Genomic DNA, 26,703 nt, shown 5'->3' on the forward strand with positions numbered 1-26,703 from the left:
TTGAACTGCTGGGAAGGGGAGAGGGTCTCTCTCTCTATATCCCAGTAAGTCACCTCTCAGAATATACATATATCCATCCATACTTACAGGAGAGAAAGCTGGTTCATTCGTCTTATTAAGGCATTTTTCTTATTGACCAGCATGAACCACTCCTGCATCATAGCTTCTTCCTCCTCCGTGTTTCTCCCTGCAACAGAAAGTGCCTGGTTACTCGCACGGCATTTCCCGAGCTCCGCGACACGCTCCGGGTCCTGCAGCATCACCCGCTCACGCCGTCGAGCGGCACAAGGCCGACTCTCAGCTGGTAAAAGCACCACACGACAGCACTACCCCGGGCAGCGCTCGTCCCCGCTGCCTCCGGGCAGGAGGCTCCTCCGGGAGGGCTCTTGCAGCCCCTGGCCCTGCTGGAGACCCCCTGGTGCCATCCTGGCACCCCTGGGCCAGGGGGAAAAGGGCTCAGAGGCCCCGGGGAAGCTGCTCCTCTGCTCTGCCCGGCCTCGCGGACCTCGCGCCTTCCGCGGGGTTAAAAGGGACCTGGGAAGAAAGCGGGAGAGCCCTGAGCACCTCTCCTGGTGCTGTTTCACCAGGGACGGCAGCAGCGCTCCGGGGCGCACTGCGGGGATCATCACCCACACCTCTCTTGCAAGGGTGCGAAAAGTTGGTTCTTTGATGTTCCCCAAGTGTTTGGAAACGCCTGATGCAAGGCGCCGCGCGCTCGGCGAGGCTGCGTTATTAACCCAAACCACCGGACCGCATCGGAGAAGCCTTTCCCGACACCCAAAGACACCGGAAAAAGATGTCACTCGGCACCAAGTTTCCAGTTTCTGGGTGTTTGCACCCAAAATGCTGCACGCAGATCCCCCGGGCAGCTTGGGGCAGGGCTGGTGAGGAGAAGCCGCGGATGCCGTTTGGCCCGGGCTCGTTTTTCCCACGAGCCGTTTGCAACACTCCCCACGGGAGGGTTAAGGGCACAGGTAGAGCTTGCTGTGAAGTTACACACGAGGGGAACTCGTGGCTCCCGCTCGCAGGGGCACCGCGACGCGGGTGACTCCCTCTTGCACGGTATCGCGTTCTCACTCCGGGGCACGGATTGCTTCACCGGCGTTGGATTTTGCAAGCCTTTAAAAAAGGGCACAGTAATGGGAGCAGGAGGAACCGCGCTGAACTTCAACGCTGCGCCGGGATGAGCCCAGGCGCAAGGGGCTCCTTTCCACCGCGGCTCCTCCACGGAAAACAGAGCTGGTGGCACCATCTGCGGCACAAAGGTCTGGGTGACACCTGCCTATGCCCAACTTACTGCTGCATCTCCCAAGATTTCTTACGCTGGCACTGGAACATATGGAATATAGCTAGGATAGGTCGTTCTATAGCGAGTTAACAAAGTCTTTATTGTTTTACAGGATTTTTCATCTTTTTGGGTAGCTGTTTTTGTATTCACTTTGGACCATGTGATGCCCTGACACCGGTCATGTGATACGGGCTGCGATAGGCACAAATCCCTGGGCAGCAACAAAAGAAGAAAGAGGAAAAAGAAAAAGCTGAGAAAAAGCTTGCAATTTGGAAAAAGGCCAATTGTACCCCGGTGAAGGCCTTTTTGATCAGTGAAATGACACATGTGTGCAAGATTAATGGCGCTAGATTGTGATATTTTATTTGTTGACCACGAGCTTTTGAATTCTTGCGCATATCACTGAAACAGTCTTCCCATGCAAGCAAATAATAATAATAATTTAAAAAAATGAATTGCCAAATGCATAATTTTTAAGCAGAACTTTTCAGAGCACGCGGTGCCACTGGCTCATTCATTTCTTCTTCCTTTGGTGGAAGGATGCACGCAAAAAACTGAGCGTTACTACGGCACCAAGGCTGCAAGCTAAACTCACACTGGCAACTTCTAAATAAAAATACTAAAATAGCTTTTTTTTTCTCTTTCCAACTCAATTTCACATTTTTCACTCTGCAGAGCAGTTCTGCAGCTGTGGTTGTTTCTGTTTCTGTTTCCCAAGCGCAAAACAAGTGCTTAAGTTGCTACAAAATGTTTGAAAAGGAAAATTGGGAAAAGACCTGCGTTGTTCTTTGGGGGAAAAAAAAGGAAAAAAAGGGGGGGGAAACCTATACAGATTATTTAAATGAAGAGAAAAACATGTTTGAGAACAAATCGATACCGTGCATACAAACCCCTTATCTGGGCCAGGATGAGATGATGAAAATCTATAAAGAGCCCACAGATCTTAAACTTACTTTTTTTTGTCCTGGAATACATGCATTACACTATTGTTTTGGCTAAAAAACAACAACAACAACAACAACAAAACCCTTTTAAAGCTAGTAAGTTGGACCATTACAAATTAATCCTGACTTTAATAACTGGTTAAAGACCCCTTCAGCTTTATAAGTAACAAAAAATATTAAAGCCTGTGATCACAGCGAGCTTTTCTCATTTCTCCTCTAACCATTTGTTATTTAATCCAATACTAGTAATCCAATTTGTCCATCAGACTTTTAAAGGGCAGAATGCAACTTCCCCAGCTTAGACACTTTTCAAAGTACAATATATTTTTCAAATGAATGCTGGATGTTTCATTTTTTCCCCAACTGTTCCTAGCTCTAATGTATGAGGAAAAAAAGAACAAGATGAACATTGTTCGCACTGATTAAGTAAGAGCTCATTAAAGAGCTGTCAGTGCCGTACTTTGAATATGCATGAAGCATATAATCAGATCTAGTACCGTCACTAGAGGAGAATACGGTAAGTACAAAGGATTGATTTAATTACTTAGAGTGGGCTGTGGTGGTAAAGCAGTCTTGTTAGCGCCGAAAGAAAAGGAGGTTGTATTCTGGCACGGTTAGGGGAAAAAGGCAGGTTTAGCTTCTGCCACAATACCTAATCTCAGGATAAAGCACTTTACATTGTAGCTTAAAATGAAGACTGTCAGTTTTCTAAAAAGCCCAGAATTCATCTCATCTTGTTTAACCCCACCTGGTTAACTATCTAGCAGCACATATTTATTCTCGTGAACACGTAATTATGGCTCTACCTTTTTATCGTAGAGTTCAATAATGACTTCTGAGAACAGGCTTCAAAAAAGGCTGGCCCGCGCAGCAAACATCATATGCATGCCGAATGCAGAGTAAGAGATTTGAAAAATGCAAACCCAGCAACTAAGACGAAAGAGTGAGTATACCCGGCTTCCTGGGAAAGACAATATGCCTTTTAATGCCATACTGCGTTATTAGAGATTCTCTGATGACAACTGCCGGCAAGCTTTCTCCAATTCTGCTCTTTTCTCTTTTTTCTTTTCTCTTTTCTTTTCTTTTCTTTTCTTTTCTTTTCTTTTCTTTTCTTTTCTTTTCTTTTCTTTTCTTTTCTTTTCTTTTCTTTTCTTTTCTTTTCTCTTTTTTCTTTTCCTTTTCTCTTCTTTTCTCTTCTTTTCTCTTTTTTCCTTTCCTTTCCTTTCCTTTCCTTTCCTTTCCTTTCCTTTCCTTTCCTTTCCTTTCCTTTCCTTTCCTTTCCTTTCCTTTCCTTTCCTTTCCTTTCCTTTCCTTTCCTTTCCTTTCCTTTCCTTTCCTCTTTTCCTCCTTCTCTTTTCCCCCCTTTTCAAGGGACTCGGTTGTGTTTTATTCCTCCTCCAGGATCCGGGGGAATTCTCTCCCTTGAAGTCTCTGGGCCATTTTCTCCTGTCATTGTCTGGCTCGAGTGCTGCAGGACACGGGCTCTATTCTCCTCCTCACTTGACATCGGCCAGGACCCTCCTCGCTGATTAGGAAGGATCCCAATCCCGAACCGGGCGCTACATTCCCGCTCCGCTCCCGCACCTATCGCCTCCCGACTGCTGCCTTTTCCTACTGCGCTGGAGCATCTCCTGCAGCATAAAGTTGGGTCACTTTGTCCCAACAAACCAGGCTTTAAAGGACAGCCAAAAAAAAAAAAAAAGTATATATATATATATGTATATAACCCCAAACATTCTTTTCTCCTGTGGTTAATCACATGTATTTGAACATTATCTCCATGCTGGTTATTCAATAACGACTTGAGCCAGTTTTCATGTTCAACGCTCCGGAATTACAAGCGCGTTCCCGTGTTTCCCGTTTGGGAGAACAATAACCAGGGACGAGCTGGGTTTCATGCGGCACGGCTTCCAGGCAGCCTTTTCTTAAATCACGTTCCTCAGGATTTGCAAATGGATTTTTGTTTAAACTGTAAGCTAATTATTTGCTAAATATTTAAATAGGGAACGTTTTGACACATGGCGTTCTGAATCAATTTGAAAGAGCTATTTCTTTCTTCTTTTTTTTCTTTCCTGCTAAAAATACTTCCAAACCCACCTCCTATGATCAGACAGCTTTCGGTACATATATGTGCCATTAGATCCATTATTTTTAAGCTCTTTGGACAGCTAGTCATTAGATAAACCAAATATGGATTAACATAGTAAAATGGTACATTGCAAAGAAAACAGAAAATAAAGTGCTACAAAACCCTGCGAATACCACTTAAAAGGAAGAAAAAGCAGCAACGTGCAGGGACAAGATTAGTTTACGGTGTAAATGGATGAACACAGTAACTTCTCTACACTTTATATGGTCGTAAATCTGTCAAGATAAACCAATAGATTAATATTTTCTAAAAAATCCTTACACGTAAATGTATTTAGCTGTTGAGCAAAAATCGGAATTACACCCCAAAGAAGATAACTAAGGGCTTTCTAGCAGCATGTAAGGCCAGCCCTATGGATGTGGCAAGAAAGAACAGGTTCCCAGCGAGCACGGTGTTCCATCGGAGGCGGCGGCCGTGTCTCGGATCCTGCGGATCCTGCGTTCTACAGAGTCCGGGAGAAACACACACAACTCCATGGCTCCCCGTCCCCTCCCCAGAACGACCTGGAAAACAACCGGCTTCAGATGGAGCCCATTTTTCACCCCTTTTCCACAGTTTTAAGACTGAAGCAGCCTTCTTCACTCAACGCGCTCGGGTGGAGAGGCCGGCTGGAGAAGGCCAACGTATGTGGACCAGAATGGGGTGAGTAATGCCCAAAACGGACCCCCTTCACTCTGCCCCTTTTCTGCACGACGGTGCTATTTGTTATTTGCCAGCAGCTAGCTGGCCACCAAGGTCCACCACGGTGCTTATTTGCCTGCTGAAAGAAGTCGTGGGCATCCGATCGGGGCGATGGGTTTTTAGGGGGTTCTGGATTGGGAGCGACGGGGTTGTCCACCTGCAGGAGATACACGATGGCCAAGTACAGGGTATTGCTAGGAGGTGCCTCGTCTTGTCTGGACACCCAACGGCAGGGAAGATGGTGTGTGTGAAATGGAGAAAAAGGACTATCTTCCCTCAAAGGCCCATCGTTTTCCTGGAGAACTCCTTGCCGTAAGGCAACCCGAACCTACAAGTGCATCGGGAACGATGGTAGAATGGATGTGTGGGAAGGCCAAGCAACAGCAGTAACTGCTACAACAGACAAACAGAAATCCCAAGGGGTAGGAATCGGATCCTCCTGCTTCAGGACATACACTGACCTGTAATTTTGAGAGGTTACATTAAATGTCCCCTGGGTCAGGTTACCATATGCAGAATTTGTTTCACCTGCTCGGGTTCAAATGCTCCCTGTCCCTCCAAGAGGCAGTATTCTGGATGAGACTATAGAAATTACAAGTTTATGGAAAAGAAACACAGGAAAGAAAGAGAAACAACACAATATGTCCCAGCCAATCTCACAGCACAAAGAAAACATATTCAAAGACTCGACCCTCTGAAACCAAGGGCAGACTTTCCATTGCTCTTAACAATCTCCTTATCTTGCTCAGTGTGAACAGTCAATGCCCACAGGAGCTATAGTTTTTAAGGCAAGTTCCAACTTGAGCAAATACATAGTAGAAAGGCCTCTGTTTGCAAGAGCTATTCTTCATACACAAGAGGACACCGGCTCTGCCCCAAAAGGCATCCAATTCAGTTGGAAGTTACGGTGGGGATTTCGGAACAGCTCGTGACCTGGGCCCCACGGTTTCTGGGTGAACCTGAGGCATCCTTGAAGAGAACCATTTCTGAAAATTCACCTCCTTCCAGATATCTCACAACACAAGCAGGAGTTACTCGTGAAAGTCGATTACTCCATAGGAAAGCAAGGAGTCACTCCCGAAAGTCTTAGCAACTTGAAGTGCCGTGAATTCACTTGCTTATTACAGAAGGGTATCAACATGCGTTACGCAGGCAGGAATAGAGAGCAGCTGAACTAAAGGAATCTCTCAAAAAGCAGCATCCTCACTTTCAGAGGACAACCGAATCCTTTGGCTGAAAACCCCAGAGTTTGGCTTAAAATAATTCCACCAAGGCCCAAATGTCAAAAAAGACACTTCAGTAGGCACCTCAAGACTAATACATGGGCAGGTTCACCTTGAACTTCCCGCTCCCCTTCCAGAATTACCAGAGCCAGCTTTCTTCCAGAACAGCTTTTCCTTTCCCTGGATGAGGACCTCCTTAATTATTAAAACACATTGAAAAGTAGTAAGAACAGAAAACAGCAGATAAACGGGCTAAGGTGTTTGCTTAGAGATGACACTGCAGAAGAGCTGGCTATTAGATGAAGCCCGTGCACAATTTTCCTAGCCTGAACTGCTGATGGGAAAATGCTTAATATGTAAACAGAACTGCAGGGCTCTGACCACATCTCACAGCGTGTTGGGATTTATTCTACCTGGAATGGGACCGGCTTGCAGGAAGACAAAACATCTGTGGGCTGCAGTCTTGGCAACCTGGAACCATGACGGGACCAAAGCTTTTCTGCAAGACAAAGCACCAGAAACTTGTGCCGTTAACTGATGCACTCAAGGCTCTGAAGCTGCAGAAAAAAACAACAGTTCCTGCTCGGAAACTCAGCAAGAGCAGAAGAGCATCTGGGAGGTCAACCGTGTTGCTTGCAGGTTGGAAAGGAGATGCTTTCTTACAAGTGACTAATTTCTCTACTGCTCCTGACTCTTCTTTAGACCAGTTCATACCCCATTTGCTCCTTACATGGCAAGCGAAGGCTGGCTAAGATGCAGAAGTGAGGGGAAAGAAAGCCACCAAGTCATCTGGCTGTGCTCTTGTAGGGGGCACATTATCTTGTTGGCACCAAATGTTGTCTTACTTCCTCCAGAACATCTTCTCCTGGGGCTAGGAAGGGATGGGGGCCAGTGAGAAACGACTTCCTCAAAGGAAGGGGCTGAATTTAACACAGACAAGTGCCTGAAATGAGGACACTAAATGTCACCTGGCACTGGTGCTCATGAAGACATCTTCTCTTACTGGGTCTTGACAGGCTTGTGCTTCTGGCATCAAAAGCTTCCCCGGATAACGGGGTGAGTTCAGTTAGACTCAGGTGTCCTGGGGCACTGCAGTTTCCAGTGCTGACAGCAAAGTGGTTTTGGTGGTGTGAGGGGGAAAACTGAGAAAAAATAACCAGGCTTTCTGGAGACTGCAATGGCATCTCAGGCAGGGAGTCCTGGGCTATCCAAAGGGCCTTTCTCTTTACAAAGAGACTGCAGAGAAAACTAACTCCCAGGCAGAAAGCCAAAGACCGTGCCTACCACATGAAAGACCATTTATAATGCAATACCGCAAAGAAAGATGGAAATCAGTTAAAAGAAGCAAGTGTCTGTTGGGTCTTGCAGGACTTTTGGAAGCCTTGCAAGCCTATTCATAGTGCCTAGGGCTCTCGCAGAGTGGCCTCCTGCTACGTGCGCAACATTGGGGTTAGGCTTCACTTCTCCAAACGGGCTTCGAGCACTTTGTTGACAGGTTCTTTTAAGACAATGATGAGTCTATATCCAGTGAGGATCATGGAAAAGAGGCCTACTTGTCTTTCAGTCCTTAGGCAGGCAATGGCAATCTTGTGTTGCTTCAGTGAAAGATAAACACTGATATTTTAGCTGTTGAGCTTCTTTAACAATTTAATGTGCTTGTTACAGAAAGGTTGAAGGCACGTGTTGCCTGCTTCTGGTCTTGAGAAGGTCTCCTCCTGGGAATTTCTACCTACACATTTAGGCTGCAGACACGTGAATTAGAGAGCCCAAAGCATGTTCTCTGGGGGTTGGCATCAGGCATTTGCTTAATCCAGAAAGGTGCGGCTGCCTGACCTTCTTCTACCCAAAGCAAGCCAAGATTGCCCAACAGGAACCACCAACAAGGGGAGTTACAGCCCAGTAAGAGAATCTGTGGATCCAACCTGAGAACTGGGAGAAACACCGACAAGCCTCACTCAGAAGTTCCAACTGCTCAAAAACTCCCAACTCTGGTGATTACAAAATTAGTATTTGTGCAGAAACTAATGTAGGAAGGGGATGGACCTGGACCCCTACAGCTCATTTCAGTAGACCGGCTTACTAGTTGGCCAATCCGTTCACAATAACGAGTTTCAATGACTGGCTTTGTGCAGCCTGTCTACAATTCTAGCAGGCTTTTCTACAGAGCTCTGCGGGCTTCAGGGTGATTAAGGCAGCCAAGTTACACTTACAAGCGAGATCTGAGGCCGGTTACCACACCGTAAACAACACCCAGACCAGGACACGGTCACACTTCATTCCCCCAGACAGTTCTAGTGGTTGCCAAAATCCACGTGACCGTATCCCTTGGAGCAAGTCAACATTCCTAAAAACCCATGAGAAAGAAATATTCTATGAAGGGCTTCATAATACTGCTCATGTTTCAAAAAAAGCAGCATCTACCGATGCACAGTTTTGTGAAACATTATCAGGTTACAGCAAAAATCATTGATCAACTTAGGATTTTTAAATGCCAAAGCCTTTTTTTCCCCTTTCTGTTTCACAGCATTTGCTATTAGTAGTACCCTTCTGGCCTCCAAATTGCTAGACAATTATAAGAACTTTCTCAAGCTTTTTATGCTAAAAGCAAGAAGGTAAAAACCTTGTTTTTCAGCACTATTTTGTAATTGTCCAGAACTGCCCCGTTGCACCTTTTCTTGTCCTTTTTGTGGCTGTGGTCATGTGTTTGCATCCTTGCATCCACGACACGGCTGGACAGCTCTTTGCCTTGGCATGGCTTGGGCAGCCCTCAGCTAGGAAAACGACAGCGTTACTAAGTGACTCGTCCTGGTTTTGGGAAGATGTGACCAGGCAGACAGACTGTTTCTGTGTCCGGCTACGAGCTGCTCCTATGGATACACACAGGGATCTGCCTACTGCCCGCGAGCCCCGAAGCGAGGAGCAGCTTGGGCCTCTCCTGAGGACAGGAGAAGGCAGCTGGGCCCAAACGGGCCCATGGGCGAGTTAGAGAAGCTAAAACAGGTGATGGAAGGAGGCCTGTTTGGAACGCAGAAGTAAATGAATGTAACAAAGGCACTCAAAAAGGCTAATGCACAAACTGCCCATTTACCAGGGCAAAGCAGCGTTTGAACGGAGTCCATCTCCCGCGCGAATCCGAACATCCGTATTTTTCTTCCCCACGCACTAATAGCACTGACTGTAAATGCACGCTTACTTTTGAGACTTCTATTTTATTTAAAGCAAAAACTTGTTTGAGAGAGTGCAGCACCTCCTGCTCCTACCTTCGCCCATGCACAAATCTGCAGGACGGACTGGCAGACCTGCCTAAGAAGTACTCAAGGCTAAATAATGCAGCCTGGTAAATGCAGCCTGATAATCAAGTTTGTGAAGGCGCAGCCCACACGAGGGATTCATTTTTGATAGGGAATCTATGCCCGTCCACAGCAGCGAGAGCCCATTGAGAAGCAGAACCCTCCAAGTGATGAATGCAGCTCAAGGGGGCAGATAAGAGATCAATGACAAAATCACCTGGTATCAAAAAAAAAGGAGAGAAAAAAGAGAGAGAAAAAAGTAAAAGGTGTTGCATTAAAAGGGCTTTTACTTTGCATGCGGAACAATACAGAGAAACCTGTATTTTAGCACTTGCACTCAACAAGCACTCCAAAGTATGCCAGGATGAGAACAGAAACCCATCCTTTCTAATAATCTTGTGACAAAAGCTAAAAGACATCATCCTATTAACTAGTGATCTCAACTGCTAATGCAGAGTACTTCCTGGTGCCTTTTATGTAGAATGCTGCTATTAAAAAACCACTAAACATTCACTGCGAACAACACAGAATCATTCATCTTTTATCAGCATCTCTTGTTAGAAGAGTATGAGAGGGGCTGGAGGTGTCATTGATATTATAGAGTGGAAATTAATCAGAAATTTTTCTCATATTTTCCTCATCACGCTAATTTACTTTTGTACAAATTTCCCCCTGCTAAAAAGTTCATACCCAGCCCCCTGTTGTACGCTTTTAAGTTGAGAATATTCAACGAGTGCGTCAACTGAAAGGCACCAGGTCCGAACACAAAAAGCATTCGAAATTCTCATTTAGTTGTCTTTATTTTGCTAGCGCCATGTGGTCCTTGAAGATGTAGAAAACACGGGAAGCCGAGTAAAGATCAGAGCAAGCTCATTAGCATTCTGACAAAATTGGAGTGGTGGAGATGTATAGTTTGCCTAGTTTGTCGTTTTGAAAGCTACCGGGGGTAAGCTTCGGGCCGCATTGTGCTTTTGTCTTTTTGGGGGGTTTTCAACGCAGCGGGGTGTTTGTTAGCCTGCGTTTCCAGAGTGCATTGTGGGAACCTTTCCTGCGCTTTCAGCCTATATAGTATCACTCGAGTTCAAGTCAAAAAGTTTTTTTTTTTTTTTTTTTCCCCTCTTTCCTGCCTTCTTTAGTTGGTAATAACCTATCCTAATGCATAAGCCTGGCTGTCAAAACCCGCCGTGCCGGACACCTGCGTTAGGAACTTAAAAACCACCACCACCACAAATGAAATAAACTCGGATTTAACATAAAACCTTTTAAATGCATCCCTAGTTTTCTTCAAAAGACAAGATAAGAAGAAATTAATTTAAATTCCACTGTTTACAATAAACTAGAAATGAATTTGAGACAGATCCAGTCGATTAGAATTTAAAAGAGAGACTGTCACTGCCTAAGATCCCCCTGCTATTTCAGAGACTCTTGAAGGAAAGATTGGTTTATGCTCCAGAATTATGTAAATAATGAATTACCTCTTAGAAGACCTAAAGAAGTTATTACTCTGGTCATTTGATTTTTTTCTCCCTCTTTTTTTTTCTTTTTTTTATAACACCAGGCTCACTTTGAAGGGCTAAAAGGGCTACATTAATGCCGCTATTCGACATGAACATTTCCGAGTTGCAATGAAATGGATAAAGGTCTTTTTGGATGAATTTATCTGCTAAATCCTTGTGGTTGCCCTCCTATCTCGGATGATGACCCAAAAGAATGTCAACAGCTCATTTCCCGGGAAGCGGGAAGGAGTCACTACGGAGCCATAATCTGCGCGCCCGCAAAGCCCCATTTCAAACATTACATTTCACAAGCTGTTTAAAGAGATTTTTTTTTTTCTTTCCTCGCCCTCTCATCTCAACCATCCTGACAGCGCTTTGGACATCAGGGCTTCGGGAACGCGACGTCCGCACGTGGCTCCGCGCGGCGGTTTTTACGCAGGGCGTTTTCCACGGATACGCCGGCTTCGCCTTGCAACATACTGGCCCCGGCATAGAAGTGGCAAATAAATAATAACAATTCAAAATACATTAAGTCACGCCTAATTCGCTCGTATGTTTTTTAGTATAATGAGTGTCAGATTGCAATAGTTGCAGATATCCTTGTGAATGGCGGAGCCAAACCTGGTTTGAAAGGGGTTGCAATGGCCTAGGGCCTGATGCAGTAAATGTTACAGCAGGGAGCAGATTTATTTACTTAGCAGTGGAGAAACGAATACGAAGAGAAAGAGCCACTTTATACCCAGCCTTCCAAAGGGCTTTTTGGCATCACGCGCTCGCACGGCGTCCTTCGGGTTTTCCTACGGGAATGCCGGAGCTGCAGGTCCCTCCTCGGCAAGGAAGCGGCAGCCAGGACGGGCAGATCCACGTCTGCGTGTCGCGCTGCGCTCCGAGATCCATTGGGAACCCCGGGGGATTTTCCCGGGGCAGGGAAGGGCTGCATCGTCCCAGCCATACGTGGAGACCCACACGCGCTCCCCAGCTCATCCCAAAGCCCGGCCCCGGGAATGAAACACCGGGCGTTATTTTAGCATCCACAAAATGTACAATTTTGCCAGCTTCACGCTCCTCCCCCCTTTTTTTCCCAATCTGCTTCTCCAAACACGCTGGAGACTGTTATATGCGCTACAGTAACGGCGGCCGAGCTATTTTCTATACTTTGCGACGTGCTTATAGCTGCAAAATTATTTATCTCCTTCACTGCATTCCGCCAGGAAAGTTTCGTCTGTGGGAATCGTCTGGACCAGCCATATCAAATTAGAGGGCAGTCAGGAGTGTCTAAGTCCAGCTTTAAAACAAATATCATAACAATTACTTAGCCATATGGAAAATAGGGTATGTCTTTCCTGAAAGCTTTTCTACATTTTCTATCTCAAATTTCAACTTCATTAGAAACTATTTCTGACTAGCAAGCTGCAAGATTGCTAAACATCTAACTGTTAACTCACCATGAAAACAGAGACTCTCCTGACTGGCAGAACTTTTCCAAGATGCAAATGAACAATAATCTAATTTCGAGAGTAAATTAACTGAAGGATTCATTTTAACGGGTTGCAAAGATCTCCGAAATGAAGTGGCGGTTGATGCTCGTGGAACGGGCACGCACGGCCCCTCCGGCAGCGCCGACCTCCGGCCGCAGGAGCGCTCGCATTGTGCTCACGTCCAGGCTCCTGCGACTTAAAGGCCAGATGTTTCACAAATGACCAACAATTGGAGGTTAGAATAAATTAATGACTGATTTCTGAGCTTTGATGGAATTAAGCATACTTCTTTTCTCCATGTGCCATGTGAATGTTCCCCCGTTAAACTTTTTTTTTTTTTTTTTGACAAGTGAGGCCACCCGGCAGAAAACAACTGATGCAAAACCCAGGAGTAATCCCTCTGTTTAGTTCAACACTGCGGTTAGCCTTAACACTGCCTCTATTATCCAATGGATTTAGAGAAACTTTCATTTATTTGTTGGCCTCCGTCTCCAACTTTGTTGCCTCCTTTAAAGACCCCCCGGCCCATTGCTGTGTAAATACATTTGCATACAGCCACAAAGACGCGTCCCGGGCCGCTGATTAAACCCGCGCGACTCGAGCGCCGCGCGCGCTTGCGCCGAACCCGCGCGGGCGCCGGGTGTGTTGAGAACAGGAGAAAAAACCTGTTCTGTTGAGGTGTCGCTACAACCGGCGTCTGGTTTGTCCCCAGATGCCGTCTCCGAGGAGCGAGGAACAGCCCCCGGAGCAACCGCCGGCGCCGTCGCTCCCGCGTCCCGCGCGAGAGCTCCGGACCCCGAGCACATTCCAAGGGCTGGCGCTGTGGTTTCACCAGCCTTAATGTATTCTTTTGGTATACACCGAGGGCCGGCAGCACCTTGGGGGCACCGGGAACACTCGGCTAACGCCTGCTTTTGCATACCCTCCCCCCAGCTCTTTTGTTTTAATATCGTTATTTGCAATATAATGATTTGCACGCCTAACTTGCCAAAAATCGTATAGTAGCGTTTCTCTGGTCCACTGCTACCAAGGTTTGAAAAGTGAAGCCGGGAATATGCAAGCACCAAGCTTTGTCACACACGAAAATACCCTGCTTGTGTAACTGGACACACGACAACGAAGTGGCACAATTCATAAAAAACCCCTCTGATTTACCATTTATTTTCCTGATTACTGAGAGCATATGTGAAGCCTCTGCTACCCCGTGTAAATACCAGATACAAAACCGATTCCTCTCCTTGGACTAAGCCCATCAATGCAAAAGCAAATGAACTACCCAAGTGCCCTAATTAACAATTTTGCAAGTGAATGCAGACATCAGTGCCACACTGCAGCCATTAAAGTCTATTCCACGCCATATCTGTTTCTGTTAACATTTCAATAGACCAATTAAATGACCTTTCCCCCCTCAAACTCAATTAAGCTATTTGAACATCAATTGATAACTTACCATGTATTTATGCAAAACGTGCAAGCGAGAGATTCATTTTTCAATCCTAATGATGTTTTGGAGAAGGGGGAAACTATGGGGACTCTGCTGCTGGGATATTCCCTGCGGATGGGGCCTCAGGTTGGATCCCGCCGGGACCTGGTGGCCACCTGGGCACTGGGGCAGGTGGAGAAGGCGGCTGAGACCCTCGTGCTCCCGTTCCATTCGGTCAGGGCTGGGAAATTGGGGGATAAAACATAAAAGTGGAGGCAGCCTCTCCTTCCCTTGTTGGAATAACGCCCTGCCAAGCTGCGGAAGCGGCTGCGTTTGGGCCTTGGGAGTTTTCCTTGGTTTTGTCTTGAGCTTTCCCATCTCCAGAGCGGGATGTCCCACGGCCCCGGAGCAGCCCCCGGCAGGGAGGACTCACCTTCCCCTTGGGAGAGCCCCGTTAAAAGGGGGTATTTGCTGCCTTCTGCGTTTTCCCAAGGGACATGGGCCAGCGTGAGGCTGTTTGTCCGGAACGCAGAGGAGCTGGGGGCACAAAAAGGCGGAAGGAGCAAAGGCAACACGGAATTTTCCACTCCCACTGACGGCTGGATAAGGGTCAGCATCTCCTCCTTAATCATCCGCCTTTGCTTCCCAGCACAGGTAAACCCTTCCCTCCAGGATGTGGGGACGGGGACTCCAAGCACAGCGATTTGTTTGACATAAGACCACCTCTCTGGCATGATTAGTCCGGGACAGGAACGCTTGGACACTGATGACGAGAGCTGTTAATGTGAGAGATACAAATTTGTTGTGTTTAAGGATGCTGGATGATGGGAAAACTTGCAGGAAAACGAAGAAAGGAATATTTGTTTGGGTCATTTAGGAGAAATCCTGTAAACACCTACTGCTGTTCATTTAGACTTCTTTAGTTTAGAGAAAACACAGGAGCGAACGAGAAGCAGATAGAATTTCTGTAGCTTTCTGTACATCCCTAAACAAAAAAGTGGTACCTGAAAAAAATACAAGTAAGCACCGAGCCCTAAAAGTAATCTTTTCCCCAAAAAAAAGAAAAAGAAACCAAGCTAGAAAACTGACCCCGGATCGTTTTCAGAATTCTTTGAAGATGGGTAAGAGAGCAAATGAAGATCCAACTCTAACAATTCTATTTGAAGTTTTAGTTTGAATCCCTAAAAAAAAAAGGAAAAAAAAGAAAGAAAAACCATCTCGTGGCACCCTGGGATAGTTCAACAAAGGCCTGGTTTCTGGGAAAAAAAGCATTGTCCCCTTCAGAATGTTAATCTGCTATATCACTTGCTAGTACACCCCAGCATGTACTTTTGCTCATATCGACAATTAAAAGAATACATTTATTAAATAGCCTTATCACTGGATGTTATAGCTTGTAATTCATGCTAACTAGATAACCAAAGTAAATTTTATTGAAATTCTCATTTCTTTGTGAAACTTTGTAGATGGTGCATATCTCATGATTAACGGACAACGTCTAAAGCATCCCGTCCTCTAATCTTCCTAAAATCCCTTTTCATCCGATTGTTTAAGGCTGCTTGAAAGGCTAACACCAAGCCTAAGACTACTGCTCGTCAGGGGGAGGGGAGCCGCTCTAGGTTAGCTAATTAAACTGTTTGTCTTCTGAAACATTTAACTGGCTTTAGAGATTATTCTAATTAAGAACGATGTTAGATGTATTTTTTAATGTAGCTATTAAAATTAATCATAATCCAGCAATCTCTTGCGCTGAACTCTGTGAAGGGAGATGTGCTGGAAATCCCGCTGCATTTCCCGCATTTGGGGAAGGATCATTATGCAACACGCGGCAGCAGCAACCTCATTTTTTAAATTAAGAAAGCCCCGGGAAACCCTAACTTTTCCGCTGTTTCTCCTTAAGAGAGGTAAATAACCGGCCTCAGCACCAGGGGTGCAAGCTGGGAAGGGAAGAGCAGCTCCCGCTCGCACCGTGCCTCGTTTTCCCGAGTTTTCCTCAGTCGGAGCGAGGGAAATTCATTAGTGCTGGAAGGGCTAGGACTTGGCCGCTGCAACTTCTTGTGCCTTTCCGCAGCAGGCGTGCAGCAGGGCTCGCACAAATATTGCTGGCAGGAAATTTTAAAAACAGCGGCCGCACAGAAGAAGCTGGCACGCACACAGAAAGCGCGGCCGGGGCTAGGAGCCAATATGTAAATGGGTTAGCTGAAAAAAAAACCCAAAAAAAGAAAAAATCTAGTACGATTTTCTCCTTAAATAATTACGAAAACAAAACCAAAACAAGGGAGAGAAACAAATGAATTATGATTGCAGCACACACAACAGGCAGCCTCTATCAGGACTCAGAAGGGTATTATGCTCTAAACACTTTTTCTTCCCTTACTGCTGAAAGATTATACTGGTTATCCCATTAAAGTTGGTAAAATGCCATTCTTGTGTCTTAAAGCTCTAGCATTGGAGGTCAAGAAGTGTATGCTGCTTCTTACAAGGCTAGCGTGGATGTAATCTTCCCAAAGTTACAATAATTAATGTTAAGCTTCTTTAGCAATACGTTTCTGAAAGAACTTGCCTGATAATATACTTAGAGCCTGGCTAGCTGTTTGTGTTTCTGAGCAAGAAACGTATTCCATGCTCCTCACGTACGTCAGCTTAAATCTGTAGTCAAACTAGGGTGATGACGAGCGGTTTGACTTACTTAGGAGCGGAAATAATATTTCAATTCCTGCAGGTTTGGGGTGTAGTGAGGAGAGGGGGTGACTGGCTCGGGGCCTGGCGCGGAGCGGCGCGCGATCCGTGCGGACACCCCGGGGCTCCTTCCATCCCTTCCCGGGAAGCTCCTTTGGAGCAGTTGCAGGAGAGCTGATGCTGGGGGTCTGCTAGGAGCCCGCACGCTGCCGCTGAGCACAAAAACGCTCGTTTTATGAATGAAAACGGCATTGCAAGATGCTATCTGCAGCCGCTACGGACGGAGATAACGTCACTAATTCCAGCCGAGCCGCTTTGGCTTCTGCCGTCTCCGGCTTTGGCCCCTGCTCTGTGTGCTAACAGCCCAGGTTACCGTAACACTTCTGGATCATCCATCCTGCAAATAACTCCAAACGCATCTCTAACTCAAAATGTTTTTCTTTTTTTTCAGATGCACTTCAATTAAAGGCACTTGCAGGTTATTAAATGCACTTGCAGGTTATTAAATGCACTTGCAGGTTTTCAGATGGCACCTCTGTACTTCACACTTGGACTTGCTGGAAAGCCAACAGGCAAACACAGCCCCCAGATGAAAGTCTGCAAGAGATCCCTGTGACTGCAGCTGCGAATGCGCAGAGGGAGAAGGGCCGAGCAGGGAAACTCCTCTGTGCCTTTGTTTCTGCCCATGCTACGGCAGGAAAAAGTCCTGAAAATAGGCACATTTTGATTTATTTGCTTCCATTTTAAGACCTGTGAATGTATGGTGTATCTCTGGACATAAGGGCCTTTTTTTAGCAGTTCTTTCTTTCTATGCAGATTTTAATGTATTACAAAAAAGAAAGAAAAACCTCTCTGAGGAGTTCACCATGCAAAAGGTTAATAATAACCTGCCCTTTGAGCCAACACGGTACCGACAGCAGTACCCCAAAAAAGTGCCCCTGACGCGGGACAAACCCAACTCTTGGAGACTTAGCCTGCCAGCCAGCACCTTCTGCAGCATCCAAGCAGGTGAGAGAAAGCAAAGAAAAACCAGCAGCAAAACCCCCCACAAAACAGAAGAAACCACCGCAGCGTCCCGAAACACAAAGCAGCCTCGACAGCTTACTGGCACGGCGACCCCGAGCGCGTTCCAAAAACGCCGCTCCGGAGGCGCGCGCCGCGCCGGTGCCAGCCCAGGCTGCCCGAGGGCCCGGCCACGCTCTGCGGCTGCACGGGAGGAAAACCCGGGTAATTTAGCTGTAAGGCGCCACGCGGCGCCGCAGATAAGGCCGCCCGTGCCCGGGAGCCGCCGCGGCACCCACGGGGCTGCAGCCACCTCATGGGCCACTTGCTTTTGTCCCCGCTGCCTTTTGTCACGGGCTGCCACGGAGGGAAACTGGGCATTTTATACCTAAACGCGGGCGACGGGCAGAAACGGGTGTGATTTCTCGCTGCTCCACGTTGGGAAAGTTTTGCACTTGAGCAAGTCAGAACCTGGGGGCTGCATCCCCTAGATTGCTACTAAAATCCACCTGATGGCCTACAGGTCCATATGCAGACGCACGAGGTACAGACTGGCTATTTTTTGATTTATTTTGCACGTGCCCATACTATTTTTACACCTTTAAAAGGAAAGCAGCATTCCCAGGGCCCCACGTTCTAGTGCCCGGCCACCGGCACCACTGTAGGACAGTGCGAAATATTACAGCGCAAGACTAAATCCAAAATCATCCCCGGATGAGACTTAATATGAAAGGTGAAAATATTTCGCCACAGGAGACTAAATAAGCTCTGTAGATGCTCTCTGTGCTCATACCTTTTTTGGCTGAACCTTTTTTCCTTTCCTATTAATAAATTCGAACGTTTCGCTCCTGCCACCCTCTGTCCTTTCCATCTCCAAAGCTGTGCAAACTGCTAAGTAATTAATACACGCGACTTCCCTTTCCCGTGCGGCAACAAAGCGTATGCTGCTTTCGAAATGGGGAAGAGTTAATTTGCAGTGACACAACATATGTGTTTACAGGGTCTCCGAGGCGGCTTGTTTGGCTGGCGGGGAATTAGCCCTACCGAGGAGCTAGCCTGCCCGCTGCAAAAGCAGGGGGGAAAGGGTGGCTGAGAGATCCTAATCCTGCCCCTGCTTGCAGCACCTGCGGTGTTGAAATCGGGTATGGCTCAGAAAACCAACGAAAAAAACCCAAAACCAAAAGAAAACAAATCCTAACTGGAAAAAAAAGCAACACGTGGAGGCGACCCTCAAATTCAAAAGTTGGAGGTTGGTGAGATTCACCCTCTTGGGAGCCCAGGCTGCAGCAAACCCCGGGGAGGGGGTAATTGGCAGAGGTGCCATCCCTTCCCCCTGGGATTTCCTTGTTTTTGGAAGCGGATCCCCGCATCCCCAAAGCCCAAAGCTGCTCCTGGGGCAGCAGCTCCGGGGCAGCTCCGCAGCACGGAGAGCAGCGGCCAAGCCGAGCAGGGAAGAGGGGGGAAAACGCTTTAGTGGCTCAGAATTACCCGGAAAGCGGCAAATCAGAGAGCCGTCAAAATAAACAGCTTATCGGCGCGGGCAAGATTGTTGGATACTGCGTCAGGGCGATGCGGCAAGAAAACAAACCCGGCAAAAAACAAACCTGCAAAGACAATTTCAAACAGCAGATTAAACTCCCGGCCCGATTTCCTGGGCAATTAAATCCTAAAATGAGTATAGAGCAAGCAAAACACCAAAATGGCGATAGCATCGCGCGCGCGGCTCTCTAGCGAACGCGGCGCGCGGCGCGTTAGCTCCTCGCACCGTGGGTACGCACCGCTCCGAAATATAAAATTAGCTGCTTTTGAAGGACACTGAGCTCCCTCTGGTGAAGGCATAACAAGTTTATTAAGTAAGCACCACCTCTGGAAGTATAATCCCTTCTGGCTTCTTCCACGGAGTTTATTGGTTCAGTTTTCCTAACCATGAGCATCATTAGGGCAATGCAGTAATTAAGAGTTGTTAGAAAGTGAATTCTCAAACTGCAGATTAGAAAATTAAACTATTTCCTGATTACATATTAATGGAGCACAACAATAGCAGTTGCCATAAGCTTGGAAGGCAACCAAGGGATAAATCTGTGTACTTAATTACCATAAACAATGGCTGCATAGAAATGAAGTTTTATGCACATTCCCTTCTGTAATATGTCTGATATCAGTACACACTTGACAATTCTTGTTCAATTATCTCTATTATTTAATGCGCTGTGAACGGCTCTGTGTAAATAAAATTAACCACCCCAATTACTTTGAATTCATCTAGGGACAACGTAATAAAAAATGTGAAGAATTCTGTATGCCTATTAATCTAAAACATTACAGAAGCTTTCACCAGATTTTCTTGTCTATATTTATTTTGTCTACATTTATTTTAGTGCACTGCTAATTCAATTACATTTACCATCACTGGTCAATCAGCAGCAGCAGAGGTTTTTTTTTTTTTTTGTATTTCATTAATCCTTATACAGTCCCACAAACATGCTCATCCACTGGTAAGGGTACAGGATCTCAGATGGAAAATACAAATGTGCTTCTGCTTGAATTTCGGAGCTTGTAGCTAATCAGAAAAACAATTAAAAACACTTCATACTCCATGGTCAGATAACAAAATATCTGATAGCTGCATTTTTTCTTTAAATGGTTGTTTTTGCAATTAGTGAAAAAATAGTGACCAAAAAAAAGAGCTAAATTTAGATTAGAGATCTGTAAACTAGGCTTCTTTGTTTTTCACTTTAATTGTATTATGTGATAATTCTGCATTTTAATTGCTGCCTAGATATTGGGATGATAGACACCTTAAAACACAATGACTGAAGAATTTGCAATAGAGAAAGACACTGTCAGAAGTAGAGACAAAACTATTTATCCGTAACAGGTTAGGCACAACACGGGGAAGCAGAGGCCTGAGGAAAGCCAGATAATCCCACGACTGCCATCTTTCAACATCAAGCTATTATCATAGGGGAAAGAAGGGAAATCAGCAGTATGAAATTAGGCGATTTTTATACTCAAGAGTACAAATGCCTCCTCTTATTCTAACCTCTGCCCTGTGCTTTCCCTAAAAGTCTGCATCCATGGGATTTTATTGTTATGGTATATTTTAAAAGCAGCATTGCAAAGCCCCTTCTGTACATGCAGCTCTTACCTGCACCCTGATAGCAAACACGGCATCGGCTCGTGCAGGCCGAGTTCAAGACACCAAAACCCTGGCTCCCCTCTACAGTTCTACTAGTAAACTACATTTTCCTGAAATAAAGTGAGATTATATTTTAGGTGCAAGAAGCAAGGACTGCGGTGTGCCACCAGCGACAGAAAACGCAGGGTATTAATAACAGTGTGACTAGTCACATTCAAATGGAAATCCGCACGCCGGTGATTTTAATAACTCGTATTTTTTCCACACCTTGTAGGAAAGTGTTTCTAGTCAAAGCACGAGGTGCTGGTGCTGGGAATGCAAAGCTTTGCCCACGCCGAGATCGCTCCCTGCCAAACTCTGCAGATAGGAGCTCCCCTTGGCCAAGGGCCTGAACCTCTGCTCGGCGCCCCTGGCCCACGGCGACGCATCCCTGGGGATGAAGGGCAGCAAGGGAAGGGATGCTCCTCATCCCAGCCCGTGGGATGGGGCCACACGCTGCCAGGCCACGGCACACCGTGCCCAGTTCATGGCGTGTTGCATTTTGGAACATTCATCTGCAGTTGTAAGCACGAGAAATGTTCATTAAAGAGCAAGCCGAGGGCCTAGGAAGTCGCAGAACGCTTGGTGTTTAACCAGGAACGTCCCTTGTCTCTACTTGGTTTGCCAAAGCTGCTTCCCTTTTGGTAAAGATCACAAATTCTTCCGCATTTCCCCAACCTTGCACCACTACCTGCTCTTACTGCTCGTGTGCGGTAAGGAAATTCCCATCTGTTCTGGTGATGCCCAGGAGCAGGAGACGTGTTGTCCTGCCAGTGCCCGTAGCTGCACCGGGCGCTTTGGAAAGCTGCAGCCTCCAACGATCCCTCCTGCCTCGACAGGACTCTGCACTGCAGAGGACAGAACGGCTGGTAGCCAAGAGTCTCCCTGCTGGAAAAGGCAACCTCCACTCTTGTGCTGGAGGAAAAGAAGAAAGAAAGAGGGAAGAGAGCCTTTCTCCTAGTAAATGTCCATGGAGGAAGAGGGCCAAGCACAGCGGAGGAAGAAAAGCCACCCTAGGCACCAGCCCAGACAGGGGGTGAGCAAACAACCTTCCCCATCCTCGGGCACCCGACTGCCGAGGCTGGGCTGGCGTTAGCAGGGCATCTTCAAGGTAAGGGGGGTCTCCTGCTTGTTCCCTTTGCCCTTCAGCACCTTGAGCCCCTCTGGGGACACCAAGCTGAAAACCCTGATGCAAGACGTGCCCTGAAGCCCATGGGGACACAAGGTCCACAGGACAGCTCAGTGGGGCCCCTGCTCCACAGGTTGGTGAACGCAGCATCCTGCTCCGGAGGGCTGCTCAGACTCTGGCTTGCCTGTGGCTCTCCAATAGTCCAGCCCCGAGCAGTGCAAGATTAAATAAAGAGATTTGCTTAAAAGAGAGTTTGAAACATACAACAAATCCACTTGTGGGTCCTCTCCTTTATGTTCTGCGTGCAGACTCTGTAAGCCCACGTGACCTCCTGCTTCCTAAAGCTCGCATTTTAAGGAAAAGAAAAAACAGACATCAAAAGATCTTTCAGTATAAGTCCAAGAGCTGGCAACATACCGCGTTTCTCATCTTTCTGGTATGTACCAACAGCTAGGGGAGTATTTGCGAAACCCCTAGATCATCATCACCAGCCCTTCAGGGCTTTTGTAGCGCTGGGGCTGTGGTTGCTCCCTTCCCTCAGCCTTGGCTTTCCCGACGGCGGAGGGCTGTGCAGCGCTGGCAGGTCAGCTGCTGTTGACTCATCTTTTTGTTCATCTCGCAGACAGGAGAAGACGACCAAGACCCTCCCGGACAAAGCTGCGACTACGGCAGAGGCACCAACTGCCTGTCTGCCCGGCTCGGGAATTAGCTCATCAGGAGAGGAGGGGAAGGGAAACAAGGGCCGTCCCAGCAGACGGAGCCGCTAATGAGACCGGAGAGCACGGACTGCAGCAGGGCCCAGGGAGGGCAGGAAAAGGAGCAGGCGGAGAAGAACTGCCAGAAAAGCACCTCGGAGGGACAGCAAACACATGGTAAGGTTTTTCCCAGCACCAAGGCCATATCACACTAAAGCTGGTTGAAAAAATAAATGAATAAAATAGAAATGACACTTCCTAATACCACTTTCCCACATAAGCAGTTGTGGGTGCTGCCAGAGGCATGCTGTTGGGTGAGAAATGGGAGAGCGACTGGCAGGGGAGGCGGGACACAAGACAAGAGCCCAGTTTGGATGGGATCTGCGGTTGGGAAAGTTTGTGGATCCCAGCTTCCGAGGCTGGGAGTGAACTGCAGGCAGGAAACTGCACTCCTCAAACACTTTCTCCTAAGCCAGGTTTTTAACCTGAGCGCATAAATAGGATCCTTAGCAAGGACTGTCAAAGCATTTGTTTAAATGTGCCAGGAAGGAAGCTGACGACTCGGGAAACCATCAAGACCATGAGAATAACTTGTCAGAGGACTCAGCTGGCGCGTCCACGTGTGCCGGAGCTCCCGCCAGACCCGTGCAACGTCACGGCCATTCCTCCGTGCAGAAGGCAGAGGTCACAAATACCATAAAGTACACAAGAACATGCAGGTAATATACACACTTTTCACTAGCTAAACATCTAAAGGTCATGAAACGCATTTGAGGAAGTATTCAGAAGACCGTATAGGTAGAAGTCCTAATATACACGCATTCAGGCAGGAGAGAAATTCCTTCTGAGTTATTTTTTTTTCTTGCAAAATAATTTCAAAAAGTCAAACCACCAGAGCACATGCGGAAGTAAATACATTAAAAAAACACCCTAATATTTGGACACATGTTGCCAGTTCGGTTCAAATTACCGACCTTTAAATAAACCCTATTCTTTTGTATTCAATAATAACATCTCACCGGATTTAAATCTACTTCTACATCTAGTTGTTACTTTGGCTAAAGGCGAACGTTGAGTTTTTAACATCAGATAGTGTTTAAACATAAATTAAACATAAAGTGCACAAACTTTCTTCCCTAAGGGATAGGAACAGCACCACTTGGAATTACAGTTTCATTTAGCTTTGGAATATTGGAGTGCCCAAACTGGTGCAAACAGGGGCTGTGAAACCCCCCTGGCTCTGAGGACCATTGGAGGGAGCCCCCACGTAGCCCCGAGCGCTGCTCTCACCGCACTGGGCGCTGCACAAAAACCCTCCCCGACGCTTTAATCCCCTCCGCGACACCTACGGCACCGAGCGCTACCGACTTTTTAAAACCTCCTCTCCTGAAAATAAATAAATAAATAAAATAATTGCGGAGCATCAGTAACCAGATAGTATTCTCAAATTTCAGTGATCTAGTCAATGGAGCCTTCCGCCATGTGCTGTGCTCTGTTTCATGCAGTACATGGCTTTAGCTGGCCAAATCTTTTTTTTCCCCACTGAATCAGGAGAACAGTGAAGATCTTTACTTCCCCCCTGCCTCATTTTTTTTTTTTTTTTAAGCAGTGGCATATCAATGAGGCACAGATGTGTATTCCAACTCTGCATGGATGAGCACACTGTTCAATAGTGCTGGCTCACACGGTATCAGGGCAAGTTATCACTTCCCATGAAGGCACTCTTATCACCAGGGCCCAGAGAGGTGGCTGCAAATCGCAGCCTTTTTATTTTCAAGGCAGTTTTGCTGAACATTCAGGCTTCAAAGATTCACACTTCCAAAACTCTATAAGAGTTTGTGAACGCTCAATTTGCCAAAACTGTTTACAGTGTAATTGGGCACCGTACCTGTGTCCATGAGATAGCGAAGGCGCTTCTCCACCCGCGCGGCACGGGTGTCAATTTGCTTTTGCTCATTCTCTAGTGCTGCCAATTCTCCTACAACATACTGACTGGTGTCTTTGAACCCTTTCTGTTAAAGAGAACAAACAAGAAGAAAAAACATCACTTGTAACTTGCATTTTTCTTTTCCACAAACACTTAGTAAGGCACTTACCTAAACAGCCAAATAGCACGCTCACAACCAAAAAGCTAACACTTACATTTCATAAACTTTACAATCTTGCCAAATGCCAGCATTTGTTTATTAAAACATACCCTTTTTTTTTTTTCTCTCTCTCTCTCCTTTAGGAAGCATTTCAGAGTCTCCTTGTTGATTTTGCAGTTTTTAACTACCAAGCTGACTTTCTGAATTTTTTAAAATTTATTTCTAAGTACATTAAAGCTCCTGCAACAAACCATAATGTAAGGGGGCATAATCCACATACGGCCTTATTTAATGTGCGATTTCTCTTCCATTCATTCCTCATTCAATTTTAAAGCACTAACTGGACAAGAAATAGCACGAGCATCTCTACAGGCAATTAAAATGTGGGTGTTTGAGATTCCCAACAAGCCCAAAATGAGCTCCCTCGCCTTTCCAGCTCCTTGGAGTCAGTCCCAACACCAGGACTTGGTGGACCAACTGTAACACCTCTCTGGCTGTCTCCTACTAGAGGAGATTGCCCGGCTGCAATGAGGCCTGTAAAAATACTGTCATTTATAGTACCTGTGACTGCTACCCTGGGAAGCGGGGACCCAAACTGCTGCACAGGCGCTCGGGGATGATCCACCCAGCTCCACCCGGCCTCTCCGGCTCGGTGAATCCCGGCCGGAGGGCGGTCCTGGAAAGCCCATTTGGTAAATCCCGTCCAACCCGCTCGCTGCTCAGAGCTGTGTCAGTGCTCACAACTCACACTGCATCCAAACACTTCTCCATCTCATCTCAATCTCCACACGAATCTCCAGATACGTCCAACGAGGGCCACCAGTTTGGCTCTCGTAGGAGGAAGGAGTTTGAGAACGGGCACCTGCAGGTTATTCTCAACAACTTTCTTGCACTATTGTGGCTCTATGGGGGTAGTACAGGAGGCAGACAAGGCTGAAATGCCATTTCTGAGGTATGCTTTTGCATACGAAGATGGGAAGAAGATATCACTCCTTCAGAATAAGCCCATCTCCTTTTTGCTCCTGGTCATTTATAACCCTTCAGACCCTCAGGGAATGGTGCAGTTGGAAATGAAATGGTGAACTGCTTCCAAAGTTTGTCTGTACTCTGTAAAGTAACACTTAAAATTACTGCTCTTTGGGAAGATTAAAAAAAAAGTCTCTTTTTTTGAGATGTATTTCCCTCTTGGAGGCCAACTTGTTGCTGTGTAAGAACCACAGATACTTCCCTAGGCAGTTTCAATGTTTCTCAGTAAATGTTCCTGCAATTGCCAATTCAGCTTCATATTCTTGTGTGAGTTACAATTAATAATATTAATCATGTCAGCACATTATTGCAAATAAAGACACAACCATGTGAAGACTAAGAGAACGACTGAACTCCCAGGAGTAGCAATAAGAAGAGAACTTTAAAGTTTGGGATGTGCGAATTTAAGCTTAATTTAAGCCCTCATTAATCAATTCCTTCTTTTCATACACAAACTAGCCAATAGTATCAATTCAAATTTCAAGGGAAATCTTCTTCTACCTGCCATAGAGTCAAAACAACAACAACAAAACTACCTGGGAGAAGTAAGTGAAGAAAAAAAATCGGTCTGGGGAGCTGAGATGCTGTGCAATATACTGCCTTTCATCAACTCTAATTAACTGCAAATAGTATGAAAACTTCCCTAATGTCAGCATGCATAATGGTTAGCAATTGTTATTATAAGATGAAAAGAAATGCTGCGTCAGGCTGAAATATCCCAAGAGTTCATGTGGATCATCTGCATATATAATGTGAACGTACTGCGCCAGCCCTTTCCAGCTCTGCAAAAGTACAACTGCACTAAAAATAACTGGAAGGTTCCTAAGTTAGATGGCTTGGCACAGGCAGGAGAGCGGTGCAAAATCTCCACTTGGCTCTAGATTGCTTCAGTGAAAGCTACAAATGTGTTTAGATAAATTGTGGAGAGCAACAAG

General features: G+C 46.3%; 1 protein-coding gene across 11 annotated transcripts in view; it reads right to left on the minus strand.

The window, feature by feature from the left end:
• Nucleotides 1-26,703, minus strand: part of EHBP1 (EH domain binding protein 1) — a 156,428-nt gene that overhangs the window by 5,983 nt on the left and 123,742 nt on the right. For all 11 annotated transcript variants that reach the window (XM_088521261.1, XM_088521260.1, XM_088521263.1 and 8 more), the window contains 2 exons: nucleotides 24,544-24,667; nucleotides 88-187 (listed from right to left, as the gene is read on the minus strand). In XM_088521261.1, coding sequence (XP_088377387.1) covers nucleotides 88-187; nucleotides 24,544-24,667 — 224 coding nt within the window. The remainder of the gene's footprint in view (nucleotides 1-87; nucleotides 188-24,543; nucleotides 24,668-26,703) is intronic.

This window comes from Tinamus guttatus, unplaced genomic scaffold (assembly GCF_059628265.1).
Source record: "Tinamus guttatus ecotype Peru unplaced genomic scaffold, ASM5962826v1 Tinamus_guttatus_pri_ptg000116l, whole genome shotgun sequence".
Taxonomy (NCBI): domain Eukaryota; kingdom Metazoa; phylum Chordata; class Aves; order Tinamiformes; family Tinamidae; genus Tinamus; species Tinamus guttatus.